General features: G+C 44.6%; 1 protein-coding gene across 8 annotated transcripts in view; it reads right to left on the bottom strand.

Annotated features, from left to right (window-relative positions):
• The window catches only part of C2CD5 (C2 calcium dependent domain containing 5), an 83,390-nt gene that overhangs the window by 16,109 nt on the left and 47,478 nt on the right, over positions 1 to 19,803 (bottom strand). For all 8 annotated transcript variants that reach the window (XM_040437600.1, XM_040437618.1, XM_040437626.1 and 5 more), the window contains 6 exons: positions 18,117 to 18,180; positions 11,907 to 11,968; positions 11,721 to 11,819; positions 8,821 to 8,910; positions 8,663 to 8,750; positions 3,380 to 3,466 (listed from right to left, as the gene is read on the bottom strand). In XM_040437600.1, coding sequence (XP_040293534.1) covers positions 3,380 to 3,466; positions 8,663 to 8,750; positions 8,821 to 8,910; positions 11,721 to 11,819; positions 11,907 to 11,968; positions 18,117 to 18,180 — 490 coding nt within the window. The remainder of the gene's footprint in view (positions 1 to 3,379; positions 3,467 to 8,662; positions 8,751 to 8,820; positions 8,911 to 11,720; positions 11,820 to 11,906; positions 11,969 to 18,116; positions 18,181 to 19,803) is intronic.

The raw sequence follows: 19,803 nt of genomic DNA, 5'->3' as shown, positions 1-19,803 counted from the left end.
CTGACATCACTGAATATAATAGTAATATAATTACACTGTGATCAGACATGAGATCCACACACCTTATACTACAGTAACAGCTATTCCATCTATTACTGCTGACAACCAGCCTCTATCTACTGTATGTCTGAGAGGTTGTCACAGCCCCGCCCCCTGTTACTGACATCACTGAGTATAATAGTAATATAATTACACTGTGATCAGACATGAGATCCACACACCTTATACTACAGTAACATCTATTCCATCTATTACTGCTGACAACCAGCCTCTATATCATGTCTGAGAGGTTGTCACAGCCCCGCCCCCTGTTACTGACATCACTGAATATAATAGTAATATAATTACACTGTGATCAGACATGAGATCCACACACCTTATACTACAGTAACATCTATTCCATCTATTACTGCTTATAACCAGCCTCTATATCATGTCTGAGAGGTTGTCACAGCCCCGCCCCCTGTTACTGACATCACTGAATATAATAGTAATATAATTACACTGTGATCAGACATGAGATCCACACACCTTATACTACAGTAACAGCTATTCCATCTATTACTGCTGACAACCAGCCTCTATATCATGTCTGAGAGGTTGTCACAGCCCTGCCCCCTGTTACTGACATCACTGAATATAATAGTAATATAATTACACTGTGATCAGACATGAGATCCACACACCTTATACTACAGTAACAGCTATTCCATCTATTACTGCTGACAACCAGCCTCTATATCATGTCTGAGAGGTTGTCACAGCCCCGCCCCCTGTTACTGACATCACTGAATATAATAGTAATATAATTACATTGTGATCAGACATGAGACCCACACACCTTATACTACAATAACAGCTATTCCATCTATTACTGCTGACAACCAGCCTCTATATCATGTCTGAGAGGTTGTCACAGCCCCGCCCCCTGTTACTGACATCACTGAATATAATAGTAATATAATTACATTGTGATCAGACATGAGATCACACACCTTATACTACAGTAACATCTATTCCATCTATTACTGCTTATAACCAGCCTCTATATCATGTCTGAGAGGTTGTCACAGCCCCGCCCCCTGTTACTGACATCACTGAATATAATAGTAATATAATTACATTGTGATCAGACATGAGATCACACACCTTATACTACAGTAACATCTATTCCATCTATTACTGCTGACAACCAGCCTCTATATCATGTCTGAGAGGTTGTCACAGCCCCGCCCCCTGTTACTGACATCACTGAATATAATAGTAATATAATTACATTGTGATCAGACATGAGATCCACACACCTTATACTAGAGTAACATCTATTCCATCTATTACTGCTGACAACCAGCCTCTATATCATGTCTGAGAGGTTGTCACAGCCCCGCCCCCTGTTACTGACATCACTGAATATAATAGTAATATAATTACATTGTGATCAGACATGAGATCCACACACCTTATACTACAGTAACATCTATTCCATCTATTACTGCTGACAACCAGCCTCTATATCATGTCTGAGAGGTTGTCACAGCCCCGCCCCCTGTTACTGACATCACTGAGTATAATAGTAATATAATTACATTGTGATCAGACATGAGATCCACACACCTTATACTACAGTAACAGCTATTCCATCTATTACTGCTGACAACCAGCCTCTATATCATGTCTGAGAGGTTGTCACAGCCCCGCCCCCTGTTACTGACATCACTGAATATAATAGTAATATAATTACATTGTGATCAGACATGAGATCCACACACCTTATACTACAGTAACATCTATTCCATCTATTACTGCTGACAACCAGCCTCTATATCATGTCTGAGAGGTTGTCACAGCCCCGCCCCCTGTTACTGACATCACTGAGTATAATAGTAATATAATTACATTGTGATCAGACATGAGATCCACACACCTTATACTACAGTAACAGCTATTCCATCTATTACTGCTGACAACCAGCCTCTATATCATGTCTGAGAGGTTGTCACAGCCCCGCCCCCTGTTACTGACATCACTGAATATAATAGTAATATAATTACATTGTTTTCAGACATGAGATCCACACACCTTATACTACAGTAACAGCTATTCCATCTATTACTGCTGACAACCAGCCTCTATATCATGTCTGAGAGGTTGTCACAGCCCCGCCCCCTGTTACTGACATCACTGAGTATAATAGTAATATAATTAATTACATTGTGATCAGACATGAGATCCACACACCTTATACTACAGTAACAGCTATTCCATCTATTACTGCTGACAACCAGCCTCTATATCATGTCTGAGAGGTTGTCACAGCCCCGCCCCCTGTTACTGACATCACTGAGTATAATAGTAATATAATTAATTACATTGTGATCAGACATGAGATCCACACCTTATACTACAGTAACAGCTATTCCATCTATTACTGCTGACAACCAGCCTCTATCTACTGTATGTCTGAGAGGTTGTCACAGCCCCGCCCCCTGTTACTGACATCACTGAGTATAATAGTAATATAATTACACTGTGATCAGACATGAGATCCACACACCTTATACTACAGTAACATCTATTCCATCTATTACTGCTGACAACCAGCCTCTATATCATGTCTGAGAGGTTGTCACAGCCCCGCCCCCTGTTACTGACATCACTGAATATAATAGTAATATAATTACACTGTGATCAGACATGAGATCACACACCTTATACTACAGTAATATCTATTCCATCTATTACTGCTGACAACCAGCCTCTATATCATGTCTGAGAGGTTGTCACAGCCCCGCCCCCTGTTACTGACATAACTAAATATAATAGTAATATAATTACACTGTGATCAGACATGAGATCCACACACCTTATACTACAGTAACAGCTATTCCATCTATTACTGCTGACAACCAGCCTCTATATCATGTCTGAGAGGTTGTCACAGCCCCGCCCCCTGTTACTGACATCACTGAATATAATAGTAATATAATTACACTGTGATCAGACATGAGATCCACACACCTTATACTACAGTAATATCTATTCCATCTATTACTGCTGACAACCAGCCTCTATATCATGTCTGAGAGGTTGTCACAGCCCCGCCCCCTGTTACTGACATCACTAAATATAATAGTAAAATAATTACACTGTGATCAGACATGAGATCCACACACCTTATACTACAGTAATATCTATTCCATCTATTACTGCTGACAACCAGCTTCTATACCATGTCTGAGAGGTTGTCACCCTCCTCCCGTTACTGACATCACTGAATATAACTGTAATAACATTAAACTGTCAGATATATATCTGGAAGTATATGTTTTTGTGTACACAGTACAGTAAAGGGTTTTCCCAAATTCCCCCGGGGACTCACCTTTAGCTGGAGAGAAGGGTTGCATTCCGGGAGACTCTGATGATAATTCTAAAGAGAACTGGAGCAGCTCCTCTGTGTCTGCAGAAACTTGTACAAGATGAAAAAGGTCAGTGTCAGGGGACTCTTGAGGGTCGGAGGGTGAAAACGACACACCATATTATGTGACAGCATCTATTATAACAAGTTTTTGCTGCAGGCGGATTAGAATTGCTCCAGATCAGTTTGTTGTCCAGGACAGGAGAGAGGTTTGTGTTCGTGCTCATGCACATGAACGTGTGCCAGTCAGGCCCATGCTGCGTACCTCAACCTGCAGCCTGCAATGCACAGGCACAGATTGTGTGCCCCACTGTCTGCGGACCCATTCACTTAAATGGGTTCCGCAATCCGTACTGAAAAAAATAGTGCATGTACTTCTTTTTTGGGGTGCCGAAGCACACCGTATCATCGGGATTGCGGACCCATTCAAGTGAATCCGTCATACGGTAAGCAGGTGGCCGATGCGCGTATATTGCAGAATATTAGGACATCCTCAGATATCATCCACAACTCCCTCCTCCGTCAGGCAAAACTCCATCAGTCCTCCTCCCTCAGACGTCAGCCAAAACTCCCTCCCACTAACTCAAAAGTCCCTCGTCCCTCAGACGTCAGTAAAAAAAATACCTCCTGCTTCAGCCCTCAGCCCAAACTCCATCAGCTGTCAGGTGTCAGCTCTCAGCCGTCAGACATCAGGTGTCGGCCCTCAGCCTAAACTCTATCAGCCGTCAGGGGTCAGGCATCAGCCCTTAGCCTAAATGCCATCAGCCGTCAGGGGTCAGGTGTTAGACATCGGGTGTCAGACGTGGCGTACATACAGGGGTCGTAGTTGCGACCGGGCCCGGCGCACCAGGGGGCCCGGCCGCCTGTGGACCCCCCTGGCCCTAGCAGTCAGTGTTCCCTCTAAGCTGCACAGGTGGGCGGCCGCGCAGCAATTATTGTGGCCCCGCTCACAACTTTATAATCCCCACTCAGCCACATTGCGCCACTCAAGCTGCTGGCAAAATGCCAGCAGTCAGTGCAGTAACAGAAATGTGGCATGCAGACTCGTCGCTGCCCCGGCAGCTTGAGCTTAACATCTCTCCCTCTGTCATGCGCCTCCTGCCCCGTCTGCCGGCTCCTCCCACTTTATGAATGAAGCAGGCAGGCGGGGCAGGAGGCGCATGACAGAGGGAGAGATGTTAAGCTCAAGCTGCCGGAGCAGCGACGAGTCTGCATGCCTCGTTTCTGACACTATCACTGCATTGACTGCTGGCATTTTGCCAGCAGCTTGAGCGGCGCAATGTGGCTGAGCGGGGATTATAAAGTTGTAAGCTGGGCCACAATAATTGCTGCGTGGCCGCCCACCCGCGCAGCTTAGAGGGAATTCTGACTGCAGGGGCCAGGGGGGTCCACAGGCAGCCGGGCCTGGTCGCAACTGCGACCCCTGTATGTACGCCACTGTTTGTGCCGCCCCCTTCTAATATGTATGCCGTATGCTATGTTTAGCTCAAAGAGCACTGTCTAAACTGACACATTGTAACACCCTCAGCAGTAAGAAGTATAAGGGCCCTTTCACACGGGCGAGTATTCCGCGCGGATGCGATGCGTGAGTTGAACGCATTGCACCTGCACTGAATACCGACCCATTCATTTCTATGGGGCTGTTCACTTGAGCGTTGATTTTCACGCATCACTTGTGCGTTGCGTGAAAATCACAGCATGCTCTATATTCTGCGTTTTTCACGCAACGCATGCCCCATAGAAGTGAAAGGGGTTGCGTGAAAAGCAAGTGCGGATGCGGTGCGATTTTCACGCACGGTTGCTAGGAGCTGATCGGAATGGAGACCCGATCATTATTATTTTCCCTTATAACATGGTTATAAGGGAAAATAATAGCATTCTGAATACAGAATGCATAGTAAAATAGCACTGGAGGGGTTAAAAAAAAAATTTAACTCACCTAATCCACTTGCTCGCGCTGCCGGCATCTTGTCTGTCTCCTTCTTTGCTAAACAGGACCTGTGGTGAGCATTCATTGCAGCAACAGGACGTCACTCCGGTCATCACATGATCCATCACATGATCTTTTACCATGGTGATGGGTCATGTGATGGATCATGCGATGGATCATGCGATGACCGAAGTGACGTCACCACAGGTCCTGTTCCTGGAATGAATGCTCACCACAGGTCCTGTTCAGCAAAGAAGGAGACAGACGAGATGCCAGCAGCGCGAGCAAGTGGATTAAGGTGAGTTAAATAATTATTATTATTTTTTTTAACCCCTCCAACGCTATTTTACTATGCATTCTGTATTCAGAATGCTATTATTTTCCCTTATAACCATGTTATAAGGGAAAATTAGGGATGTCCCGGTACCGATACCGGACATTTGCACGAGTACTTGTACTCGTGCAAATGTCCCCGATACCACTGCCGATACCTGTGCGCCGCTTCTAAATGAGACTGTGTCAGTTCGCGGCCTGCCCCTGCATCTTGCACAGCAAAAACAGCTTCTTCTTGCTCCCAGTCTCCGCCCCTCGCCCTGATTACCAGCGGCCTCCGCTATCCCCGGCTCCTCGCATGTTTAAGACTCCGCCCACAGCCACCCGACGTGACCAGTTCTGCATGTGGTGTCTGGAAAGAGACTTTTCCCGCGGCTGCTCTGATTCACACTTTCCGCAGCGGCCGCCACCGTCCCCGGCATCTCCCCCCATGTTCCCGATGACTCCACCCACAGACATCTGACCTCCGGCCTCCTCAAACAGAGTTCGACCTGCCAGTAGTTTTAAAAGTTATAGGAACCGACCCTAGTAAGTGTATAAAGCTTAGTTAGAAGATTATAACCAGCCCAAGTGGTCACAGACAGAAAGAAAGAAAGAAAGGTGTTGTGTCTTCTATGGCCCTGGTCCTTCCCTTCCTGCCTGCAAGCTGCACATTGATCTCTAAAAGCAGGCATTAGGGCAAGAAGAAATATACATTACTGTATGATGGCCACAAGACTATTATACTGAGGAGGGGGGCTTCAAAAATTGTTGTCCTGACTCCTTACAGTATGTCTCCTTGTGGCCCCCATACAGTGTAACGTCTCCTTGTGGCTGCCCCATACAGTATAACGTCTCCTTGTGGCTGCCCCCATACAGTATAACGTCTCCTTGTAGCTGCCCCCATACAGTGTAACGTCTCCTTGTGGCTGCCCCCCATACAGTATAACGTCTCCTTGTGGCTGCCCCATACAGTATAACGTCTCCTTGTGGCTGCCCCCATACAGTGTAACGTCTCCTTGTGGCTGCCCCCATACAGTGTAACGTCTCCTTGTGGCTGCCCCCATACAGTATAACATCTCCTTGTGGCTGCCCCCATACAGTATAACGTCTCCTTGTAGCTGCCCCCATACAGTGTAACGTCTCCTTGTGGCTGCCCCCATACAGTATAACGTCTCCTTGTGGCTGCCCCCATACAGTATAACGTCTCCTTGTGGCTGCCCCCACATCTGATACACTGCCTCTTATTCTTAAACAATGTTATAGTTCTGTTTTTGGGCCTTTTGGTTGGTCAGTGGTCACAAAATACATGTGTGTGTATTTTATTGTTAAAATTGGTATCGGTAATTGGTATCGGTGAGTATTTAAATAAAAGTATCGGTACTCGTAGTCAGTCTTAAAAAGATGGTATCGGGACATCCCTAGGGAAAATAATACAATCTGCACAACCCCGATCCCAAGCCCGAACTTCTGTGAAGAAGTTCGGGTTTGGGTACCAAACATGCGCGATTTTTCTCACATGAGTGCAAAACGCATTACAATGTTTTGCACTCGCGCGGAAAAATCGTGCGTGTTCCCGCAACGCACCCACACATTTTCCCGCAACGCCCGTCTGAAAGAGGCCTAAAGAAAGGGCAGCTTTTCAGACTTTAAATGTGAACAACAAAGTAGAGATATAAAAACAGTCAGGAAACTGTCATAGTTTACTAGTCCTAAAACATTATTAAAGAGTTAACCGGACCAGGCCAATTTTTATTTTACTCTTTCCTCTAAACTTTGTTTCAATACAGTATTAGAATGAAGTTTTATGCGAATCGACTTCGGGCGGAACATCCGAAGTTGATTCGCTCATTCCTAATAAAATACCTTTGGAAAAAAAATAAAAAAAATTGTAATTATTTTTTTTTTTTGCATTTTTAAACATGTTTTTTTTTTTCACTGTAATTTTTAGTCCCCTTCTCATCACCTGTACCATAGACTGCAATAGAATACTACTGAAGTCTGTGGGATTCTGACAGTTTGCCTATTAAGTTATGCCCCAGGCACACCTTAACAGGCAGTTTCCAATGACGGGCCTGGGAGCCAGGTTGCCATAACAACTGATTGTAGACCTGCAATTTCGCTGCTGGGGCTTCAATCAGAGTGCAGAAGTATCCCCCTCCATCTAACTGCTCAGATGCTGCGTTCGCTATTGAATGTGGCATCTGGGACTCAGAGTTAAATGACTGGGATCAAAGTTATCTCCAATCACAGTCATTGCGGCTGGAGGTCTGCTGTATTATACAGATGATACCCGCTGCGTATGGAGCAGGTTCAGCATGTGAGCGTGCCTAGACTGCACCAATGATGTACAGTTATTTTGTGGTGCGTATAAGAGTTAATAGTTCGGATATTTTTGGAGCAGCAATGCTAATTATGCCCATTTTTTATTGTTTATTTTTAGATTTAAAATTTGGAAGAGGGTGATTTTAATTTTTTACATCCCTCTCAGGGGAATTAAACATGCGACTGTAGACTATTGCAGTCTATGGTGATGCTCCATACTTCCTACAGAGTTCTGCTGCAGGCAGGGCTTAGCAGGCAGTTTACTATGGCAGGTCTGAAAGCCTTCACAAGGCAGCCAGGCTGCCATACCAACTGATCAGCACCCCACGATTTCATTTTTGGGGGTGCCGATCCCATTGACTAACCTCTCATATGCCACAGTCATTACATACCACATTATCTGAGGGATTAAATGACTAGAAACAGAATGATCTGCGAGCTGGTTATTGGGCTGGGTGTCAGCTATACTACAACTCATGAGCTTGCTCCTCAAAAGTACAGTTAAATCAAGATGTGCAAAGTTTAAAGTGGGCACTACACATCACGATGTAACCTCCAGGCTGCAGTCACATTTCAGGGGACATGCTCAAAGCATGTTGTGCCAGGTGGTTTTACCGCCACTAGACAAATCCATGTCTCATGCAGTGACAACACTACTATCTGTTCATACAGCTCCTCACCTCGCGGTAGCGGAAGTTCTGCCTTGTTTTTACTGGTCTGTAAAGCGTCTTGCTTGTCAAAGGTAATTGCCACTGCGGTGACCGCGACCTGCAAAGAAATGCTAAAGTTAGCGCCACCACTGAGGCAGACTGTTACCACAAGAACAGATTTGAGTCACCTGTATGGACTCGTCCTCCGGCACAGCGACCGTGAAATTGACGTGACAGAGGCAGCATGGGATCATGGAACGCAGCTTAAAGTACAGACTCTAAGGAGGAAAAAAGGGAGAACTCGGATTACTCCACACGTTTACTACACAGAAGGAGGAAATAAAGAGGCTCAAAAGGCTGAATGTACATTAGGTTTTCGGTCTTGGCTTAAAAACGGCCATATGTGGCTGAAATGTCGCTGCTGTGCCAGTTTTTAATGAGGGTTTAAATGAAAGTATTTGCCATGGGAATACCAAGGTGCCTTGGATTGTCTGTACACTAAGGCTCCATTCACACGTCCGTGGTGTGTTGCGGATCCGCAACACACCCGCCCGGCACCCCTATAGAAATGCCTATTCTTGTCCGCAAGCTGCGGACAAGAATAGGACAGGTTCTATCTTTTGCAGAGCTGCGGACCCGAAGATCGGGGCCGCACTCCGCAAATGTGGATGCGGACAGCACACTGTGTGCTGTCCGCATCCTTTCCATCCCCATAGAAAATAAATGGGTCCGCACCATTTTTTGATTACACAAAGATTCCGCTTCAATTCCAGATGAACCCAAAAGCTTTGTCCCAACTCATGACCCCACTATTATGAAGCAATATCTTCTCATTAGGGAACCTGTCACCACCATAACGCCCCACCAACCACCCAGTGTACCTTAAAACGCTGTTCATCATGCCTCAGTGGTCAATAGGACACCGGATCTCACACTCTGGGTCAAGCCTCCAGCGACCCCATCTCACTTCTCACCTCTTCAGTCTTGATGGACATCTCTCAGCTTAAAGGAGTATTCCCATATTAGACGATGGAGGCATATCGCTAGGATATGCCCCCATTTTCGGATAGGTGCGGGTCCCACCGTTGGGACCCGCACCTATATCGAGAACGAAGCGGGGAGAGCTGTGGCTGGAGGACCCCAGATTTCCCGGGGTCCGTCCACCACCAAGCGCTAATCCCCACCTCTCCCATAGAAGACCGCAGACCGCAAAATACATACGATTGTGTGCAAGAGGCCTGAGGCTCATGCACACGACCGTATGTATATTGCGGTCCGCAGAAAAAAAGATCTGCATAAAATACGGATGACGTCCGTGTGCATTCCGTATTTTGCGGAACGGAACAGCTGGCCCTTCATAGAACAGTACAATCCTTGTCCGTAATGTGGTCAATAATAGGACATGTTCTATTTTTTTTGCAGAACGGAAATACGGACATACGGAAACGTAAATGCACACGGAGTAACTTCAATTTTTTTTGCAGATCCATTGAAATGAATGGTTCCGCATACGGTCCGCAGAAAGAACAGAACGGACACAGAAAGAAAATACATTCATGTGCATGAGGCCTAAGTCAGATATTAAGTGCCAGAGATACACATATGTGGTATCTGTTCTCAAGGCTTGTGCAGAAAGCCCAACTGCTGTGTTCTTTGCTTTAGGCTAGATTCACAGGACCGTATGTGTGTTGCGGTCGGCAAATTGCACATCCGCAAAAAAAACAAAAAAAAACGGATGGCATCTGTTTTTTTGTGGATCCATCATAACAATGCCTATCCTTGTCTGCAAAACATAGATAGCACATGGTGTGCTGTCCGCATTTTTTGCAGACACATTAAAAATGAATGAGTCCTCATCCAATACGCAAAAAAAAATAAAAAATTTACCAAACACAGAAACCAAATACATTTATGTGAATGTAGCCTTAAAGGCTCACTGTGAAAGCGCAGAGTCTCTGCAATTCACTCCCAACTTTCCGTTCGTCAGAATGAGGACATCTGAAACGGATAGATGCGAATCCCCCAAGGATTCCACGGAAGCCGGTAAGGCGGTAAGGGGGCGCAGCATGCGCCACCCCCTGCAGAAAGGTCCGAACTGCAGAAAGAGAAGCCAAATTCCGCTGAAAAAGAATGGTGTCTGGATATCAAGGCCAAAGAACTGCAGATGTGACAAAACTTGCCCCCCATGGGGGAGGAAGTAGGGATGCCTGAAGGCAGAGGCCCCACACACCATACCGGACTGCCAGAAGAGAAGAACACTCCAGCGGGACCATGACGAACAAGTCAAGGCTAGAGAACCTGGACCAACTCCACCTGCGCAGGCACCCCACAGCAGAAAGGGGGCATACAAGCCCCCAATGGCTATGAACACTAGCCGAGCAGGCAGTAACAGTATGTGGAGAAAGTGCAACTACTCGTCCTGCAAAAGGGGAGAAGTAGAAAAGGCTGATGCGGCTCAGTAGGGAACCAGCAAGGACAACAACAAGGACAGTACGACCGCTCTACCCAGGGAGGGGAGCCATGCAAACAATACACATATGCAAACTGAATATGAAAAGAAAAAATTCTGCAGACCTGCAAAGCATGGAGGTCTGCCTCCTACGGACACAGCTAAAAACTAGCTCCGTGTCTGCAGGAGGGATATAGCTGAGAGGAGGAGCTAACACTTTTTTTTTTTGCTTAGTGTCGCCTCCTAGTGGCAATAGCTATACCCATGGTCAAGACTGTGTCCCCCAATGATACGGATGAGAAACAAGCTTTCTGCATATTTAGCCACTGGACAAAGTAACCAAAAACATCCATGGGGGCTTGATGAACAAAGCTGCATGGTACTCTTTGCAGATAGGGAGCTGTTATCGTGATGACAGGTTACCTTCAAGGGACTGAAGGTCTCCAGACCCCTAAATGGTGGTACGCAGTAGTACGTCTAGGTTGGCCATGCCAAACCCCTCCTCCCAGAATGTAGTGGGCCCTAGCCTCTAACCTAGCCTGGATCAGCATGCGCCCTAAACTCATTAACAGGCTTTTCTCTATAACAGAAACCCATATAATAGCTCTAATGTCGCCACCAAGGAGAAGGACCCTGTACCTTCAGGTGGTTCTCACACATGTCGTTGAAGTTTTTGTTCAAGGTCTGGTTGGTCAGGTTTACGCTGGGAAGTCTTATGACGCGGACAGATGTGAACATCTTAAATGAAGGAATCAGAGAGTCAGGACATCATAAGAAGAGTGCCTGGAGATACATGAAGAAGACAGTGTAGAGAACAGCCCTGACCTGTATATCTGAGGTCCAGTTGTTGATCCCAGGCATGATTTCTGTGTTGCAGCTGTAGAATCCTACATAACGATAAGAACAGCAGCACTACAGTCAAATGACTTATACAATTAACAGCCTGTATTACACTCCACAGCTACACTTAAAGGGGTTGTCTCATCATGGACAATGGGGGGTATATCAAGAATGGAGCCCCGCAATGTGGTGGCTGGAGGACTCCGGTCTGGTTGCCACCGAGCCGGCTCCACATAGAAGTGAATGGTAGCATATCGCACACGCGCGGCCCCTGCTCCCATTCATTTCTATGGGGCTGACGGAAATGGCCGAGCCAACGCTCAGCTATTTTCACCGGCCCCATAGGAAATTAATGGAGGGCGGCTGCGCATGCGCAGTGAGCCCTTCTTCACTTGCGGGGCTCTGTTCTCGACATAGGTGCGGGTCCCAGAGGTGGGACCCGCACCTATAAGACAATGGGGGCATATCCTAGCGATATGCCCCCCACTGTCCATGATGAGACAACCCCTTTAATATTCTGCTGGTGATGTCACTGTGTGCATACAATACATTACTTATCCTATCTGAGTTACATGCTGTATTATACTCCGGAGCTGCACTCACTATTTAGCTGGTGGAGTCACTGTGCACATACAATACTTAGGCTACTTTCACAATAGCGTTTTTGCTGGATCCGGCAGGGTTCAGCAAAAATGCTTCCTTTACTGATAATACAACCAACTGGTTATATTATCTTTAACATAGCCAAGCTTATTTTTTAAGGGGCAAAAATATTTCACAGAGTCAGGGCAACCTGGAAAACTTCTATCTAGAGTGATCTCAAGTCAAGAATCCAAAAAATATATAGATAATGTTTGATTGGCCAACAGTAGGACGGTTAGTGGACAAGGTCCTGTAGAGAAAGCTTTTTTGGACTATTTTTCAGATCTTTATAAAGCGGAATCTAAGATTACAGATGAGATGATGGATTCTTATCTTGATGGCATTGTTTTTCCAACTATTACTGTGGCTCAAAAGAAAGCACTTGAGGTAGAGTTTTCGATTCAGGAACTTGAGGGGGCAATCAAATTATGTTTGGCTAATTCTACCCCCGGTTCAGATGGACTCCCATATGAATTTTATAGCAAATACAAGGAGTTTATTCTCCCTAGATTGTTGGGGGTCTTTGCTGAATCGGTGGAGGATGGGAAACTGCCAGACTCAATGATGGAAGCCGTAATAACATTAATTCCAAAAAAAGGTAAGGACCCCTTAGATCTGGGATCGTATAGACCGATCTCACTGCTTAATGCAGATGTAAAGCTCCTTGCAAGGATTCTGGCCACAAGGCTTTCCAGGGTTATTTCTTCCATTGTCCATCCGGATCAGAATGGCTTCATTCAAAACAAGGGTACGCATCATAATCTGCACCAGCTCTTTGCCAACATACAGGCCCCTGGGGGGACTGCCCGCTCCATCCTGTCATTGGATGCCTCTAAGGCCTTTGACAGGGTGGCGTGGCGCTTCCTCTGGAGGGTGCTGACAAGGATGGGCTTTGGGGAAAGATTTATAAATATCCTCAAATTATTGTATAGATCCCATACGGCAAAATTGAGTCTTAATGGGATCTTGACCACTAGTTTAGATCTAAATAGAGGTACTCGCCAGGGTTGCCCACTATCCCCACTCTTATTTGATATCTGCATCGAGCCCCTAGCTCTGGCCATTAGGCAGGATGATCAAGTCAAAGGATTTGGAACATTAGGAGTGCAGGACCGTATCTCCTTATATGCGGATCATGTTCTCTTTTTCATGGCCCACACGTAAACAACACTCTCAAGAATCATTCAAATGGTTAAATTATTTGGTAAGGTATCTGGTTTTCATATAAATTGGTCCAAGACCAGTTTGATGCCAATAGATCCGTTATCCCAGAAGGAGGTTCTTGTAACTCAGTTGGACATTGTTGACACCTTTCAATACTTGGGCTTGATGATATCGCCCAGGGTTGAAAACTTTGTCCAACTTAATCTGATCCCATTAATAACGAAAACCAGAGCGAAAATAGGGATCTGGTTGAAACTCCTTTTATCTAGAGCTGATCGAGTTTCACTGGTTAAAATGGTGATACTACCACAATTTCTGTATGTGCTCAGGAACACACCTACCTGGATAGAAGAGAAATACTTTAAACTTATGGGAAGAATAATTAATGATTTAGTGTGGGGAAGAAAACGAGTCAGGTTAAAATTGGAACATCTATATAAACCACTGGAATATGGGGGTTTAAACCTCCCCTATTTCAAAGGGTATTTTATTGCTGCCCAGTTATTGATGTGTTATGAATGGAAAAATAGCCCACTTCTAAGGAGCTTAGTAGGGAGTTACTCATATAATAACATATTTACTCTTTTGGAATCCGGGCTATTAAGTAGCCAGGAGCGGGGTTATAAAGAGATTATAAAATTACTTTCTAAAGTGTGGGCTACTACTAGAACATGGTTGAGGGTAAAGGGTTCACTTACATTCACGCCTCTTTGGCACAATGTTCATCTACAAATGTTAGATGGTATAGCAGCGGAAAATTTTTGCAAAAGAATAGGATTTTTTACATTTCACAAGTAGTCAAGGATAGAGAGATTAAGTCGTTCACGGAGTTATCACATAATGTAGAAAACCTCTCATGGTTTAGGTATTTTCAGTTGCGTTCAGCACTATTTAGTTTGGATGATAAATCAATGCTGGATATAGATAGTTTATGTTTTTTAAATGATTGGATAGGGAGGACACTTCTAAGAATGAAGATTTCAAATATATATAAACTATTACTAAAGGCACGGTTTTGTGATACACAGTCACCAGGACAAAGAGCCTGGGAGTTGGATTGTCCAAATATACAATTAGGAGGGTGGGGGAATATCTTTGCTAATCTAGGCTCACTATCCCACAACTTCAACCATGTTCTAGTACAATTTAATATTTGTCATAGATTATATGTTACCCCTATATGGTTAAATAAATGTGGGCTAAGAGATACATCCAAGTGCCCTAGATGTGATACCTTAGGTGCGGACTACCTCCATATGATCTGGACCTGTTCAGAACTTAGAAAATACTGGAATAGCATCAATAACTTTCTTATTTACAAACTTAAAATACGAATCCCCTTTGAGCCACAAGTGTTCTTGCTTAATGAGTTCTCTATAATAAGTAGTCATAAATATAAAAAGATTCTTCTAGGTAGGATATTGCTGTTAGCTAGAATTTTGGTTAGCCGGACCTGGTTTGCTCGGCATACCCTAGAATTAAACACCAGGGTAAACTTAGTTAATAAGGTAAAAAACTATGAACAGATTTTGTATAGGCAGAGAGATGTGGATGAGAAGTGGATTACGATATGGGGCGGCTGGAAGATCTGATTGATTGTAATATTTACATTTTATTTATTTATTTTCCTCTCCCCCTGTCTCTTGCCCTCTTTCTTTCGAGGGGGGGTCGGGGAGGGAGGACGCATCACAGGGTTGGGGGGAATAGGGATAAGGGAAAAAAAAAAAAGTTATTAACTATGCTGAGTGTCTACTCAAATCACTTTTTTTGTGTAATCTGTTTTGATATATTAATAAAGATAATTAATAAAAAAAAATAAAAAAAACATAGCCAAGACGGATCCATCATGAACTCCATAGAAAGTCAATGGGGATGGATCCGTTTTCTATTGTTGTAAGAAGCTGTGTACTGGGGTTGTACACAATGTGATACCTCTTGGCACAAAACCATAACTGCAAATGACTTCTTATAAAAAGATTTTTATTTTTGATCAGGTGACAACGCGTTTTGGAGTAAGAGTACTCCTTTTTTAAGTCTTTGGAACCGGAAACATGCAGTAAGCGCGACCAATCAAGACGCTTTGGTTCGGGCTGCTGTGTGTGGCGCGCCAAAGACTTGAAAAAGGAGTACTTTTACTCCGAAACGAGTTGTCACCTGATCAAAAATAAAACCTTTTTTATAAGACGTCATTCGCGGTTGTGGTTTTCCGCCAAGAGGTATCACATTGTGTACGACCGACACCGGTACACAGCTTCTTACAGCATTCCATTTCACTCCTTTGGAGAACTGGCAACTCCAAGGACTGAGAAGATATCGGCAGCATCAAACCCCCCCCCCCCCCCCCTTCTTTCGCGAGTGTTGTACTGACGCATGCACAACACCAGAAGGTGAGAAAAACAATTGACACAGCATACTATCTAGATTTGGTACCCAAAACTTACTACCCTATGAGGGCCTTGTTTCAAGCTTCTTTTGCCAAATTTGCCGTTTTCTATTGTGTCAGAGAAAAGGGATCCGTTCCCATTGACTTGCATTGTGGGTCATGACGGATCCATCTTGCTCCACATTCCATGACGGAAAGGAAACCGCATGCGATTTGATCTCTGGTATGGAAACGCAACCAAACGGAACAGAATGCATTTTGGAGCATTCCGTTCTGTTAAGTTACGTTTTGTCCCCATTAACAATGAATGGGGACAAAACGGAAGCGTTTTTTTTTTTTCCAGTATTGAGACCTTATGACGGATCTCAATACCGGAAAATAGACACGCTAGTGTGAAAGTAGCCTTAAACTAATCAGTTTTGTCCCCATTCATTGTCAATGGGGACAAAACTGGTCAGTATGCATCAGTTCAGTTGCGTTGCGTTTTGGGGTCGGACACAAAACCGCTGCAAGCATTGTTTTTGTGTCCGGTTTGCAAAACGGAACAAACCTGATCAGGCATGAAAATCAATCTAAGGGTACATTCACACTAGTGTTAGAAGAATCTGGCAGGCATTTCCGTTGCCAGAACTGCCTGCCGGATCCGGAAATCAATATGCAAACGGATATCATTTGTTTCCAGATCTGACTGACAAGCGCATTGAAATACCGTATCCGTCTCTCCGGTGTCATCCGGAAAAACCGATCCGGTATTTATTTTTATTTTTTTTTTAAATTTTTTAAGGTCTGCGCATGTGGAGACCAGAAAACCGGATCCGTCAATGCGGCAATTTCATAAACTCTTGGTACCGGATCCGGCATTAATACCGCAGCATGCTGCAGGATTTTCTCCGGCCAAATACCGTAAAGGGGACGGAACTAATGCATCCTGATGCATACTGAACGAAATGCATTCCATTCAGAATGCATTAGGATAAAACTGATGCGTTTTTTCCAGTTTCGAGCCCCTATGACGGAACTCAATACCGGAAAACTTTAATACTAGTGTAAAAGTAGCCCAAGTCAATAGTGCCTGATCCGGGTTTTTTCTGTAATCAAAAAAACGGATCAGGCGCCCATTGACTTAGGCTACTTTCACATTAGCGGCAGCCTTCTCCAGCAGGCTGTTCTGGCTGGTGAAAGGCCTGCCAGATCTGTGCTGCCACTAGAGCACGCGTGCCCTTGGAAGTCCACTCCGGCCCCATTCACTATAATGGGGGCGGGCCGAGGTCGACCGCAGCACGGCAAACATGCAGAGAGGCGGCCGGAAAAAAACTATACATGGAGTATAGTACAGCATCTCAGGACTAGTACAATATAAGTAATGTATTTAGAGTGGGATACTACTGTTCATGGAGATTACTTCCACACATTACTTTATTTAAAGGGGTTGTCCGGGTTCAGAGCTGAACCCAGACATATCCCTATTTTCAGCCCTCTGGACCCCCTGACATGCGCATCAGAGCATTTGCCACCGCCTAGCATCTCCTATGAAAAAAAAAAACTAAATGGCTGCACACCGTTATATATACAAACAATAGAGCTAAGAAATGGGGGTCATTCTAGATAAAAGTGGTACAATACCGACTATAAATGAGTAGTGGAAGCTCTTAGCGCACATACGTGTCGGGCCCATCTACCAGGCGTCAAGGTGGCTTCCGCAGATGGGTCCCTATCACTAAATATACTGCCTCACTTTGGACTTACTTAAGCCTACAATATTCTGGGCAGTGTAGAGACCAACTACAAACGTACTCTGCTCAGAAGTCCCAGGAAGATGGGCGTGTTCAGTCTAAAAGAGGATCTCCTAAAAATGCCTTTGCACTGCGCAATTAAGCTCCGATGCTCATATCAGGGGGGCCGGAGGGGTGAAGATGGGGATATGTCCGGGTTTAGCTCGGACAACCCCTTTAACATTGAAAAGTGTTCTTCATTGAGCAGCATTTGAAACCAGCAGGAATGGTCACCTGGAGGGGGTGGGACATCTGTCAGGAGTGAGTGGACATCTTCCACAGCATCAGTGTCATCAATCTGAAAGAAAACAAACATACAGGTTCCAATCCAGCTACCCCCACAACCCATGGAGTAGGACCTGCAATAACGACCGCTCTAAACAAAATGTTGAATTTTACACTGGGAAAGGGGGAAGAGGGTGGCAGCAACAGAACAGAAACATTCATTTAACTTCTTTTACCCCTGGTCATTTTAGTTTTTTTGTTTTTCACTCCCTTTTCTTCCCAGAGCCATAATTTCTTTAATTCATAATTCATTTTTTGCAGGACGATCTGTAATTTTTATTTATACAATTTTGGGTTGTGTGTGACTTTTTGGTCACTTTTTATTCTATTTTTTGGTGAAGTGACAAAAAAATAGCAAATCAGCCATTTTGATGTTCACCCCCCCCCCCCATCCCCTTTACTTCTATTTTAGGGAAATGGACGAGATTTAAATTTTTATATATTTCTTTAAAAAATTGTTTTTTTTTTCTACTTTCTTTTAGGATCCCAAGGGCCTAACATCATTCAATAATTAGATTGCCACTTCTATATATAGATAGAAATAAATCTGTTGACAAATTCCATATATTGCAATGTAGTGCTGCCACATGCAGGTCTTCAATGGAATATCCCTGTGAAAAACATCGGAACCTCAGCAGGCCCTTTAACAGGCAATGAACGGCTTCCCTGACTGCTGCATGGGGAAGCTCAATGCTTCTGAGTTTTGAGTTCTCGGATGCCCATTTGACCATGGCATCTGAGGGATTAAAAGCCTGTGATCTGTATTACCGCTGACTGCAGACATTAGCCCTGGGTGTCTGTTGTATGAAACAGCAGAAACCCGGAGGCTACGCTGCTCTCGCAAGTGCGCTCTATCTTTAAAGACCCAACTTCCACCGTACTATTATGACGGAGGTCGGGAAAGGGTTAAAGGACATCTGTCAGCAGATTTGTACCTATGAAACTGTCTGGAAAAACTACCTGCTGGTCCTACTGACATGGGATTAAAAGGGGTTTTGCAAGATATTTTTATCGACGACCTATTCTCATACCCGGCACCCCCAACGATCAACTCATTTGCCTGCAAGCCACCAATAGCACAGTGGTGAGCAGGTGCAAATACAAGAAGCCGTCCCATTCACTTAAATAGAACAGTTCGTTCCTATAGGAAGTGAATGGAACAGCTCGTTCCTATAGGAAGTGAATGGGACAACTTCTAATTACACCTGCTCACCGCTGCGATCAAGCAGTTGATTGGCGGGGGTGTTGGACCCTCGTCGATCTGATATTGATGACCAATCCTGAGGATAGATCAATAAAAATATTGCGGAAGACCCCTTTGAAGGAGTCTTCCTCAACATATAGCCTTTTATAACTTGGGTCAGTGGTCATAGACCTTAGAATATACCCAGCGCCACCTACGAGCCACAGACGGAAAGAAACATGGAGGGGCATTTATTAAGGCTTTTACGTCACTATTGTGGCGTAAATAAGTCACAAATTATGGCACAATATGATATGTGCATTTTTTTAAGCTTCTCAGCACGTTTCCGAAGCGCCGAGCAAAGAAGCGAGGCTTCTGGGTAGGGGGCTTAGTGCCGCCCACCGGATTTACTATAACTTTCGCCAGAAAGACTCATAAGTTATAGCTGAAGTC

The sequence above is a fragment of the Bufo bufo genome, chromosome 1 (assembly GCF_905171765.1).
Source record: "Bufo bufo chromosome 1, aBufBuf1.1, whole genome shotgun sequence".
In the NCBI taxonomy this organism is placed as follows: domain Eukaryota; kingdom Metazoa; phylum Chordata; class Amphibia; order Anura; family Bufonidae; genus Bufo; species Bufo bufo.
The sequence above is the reverse complement of the archived record's forward strand: the minus strand, read 5'-3'. Positions and strand labels throughout refer to the sequence as shown.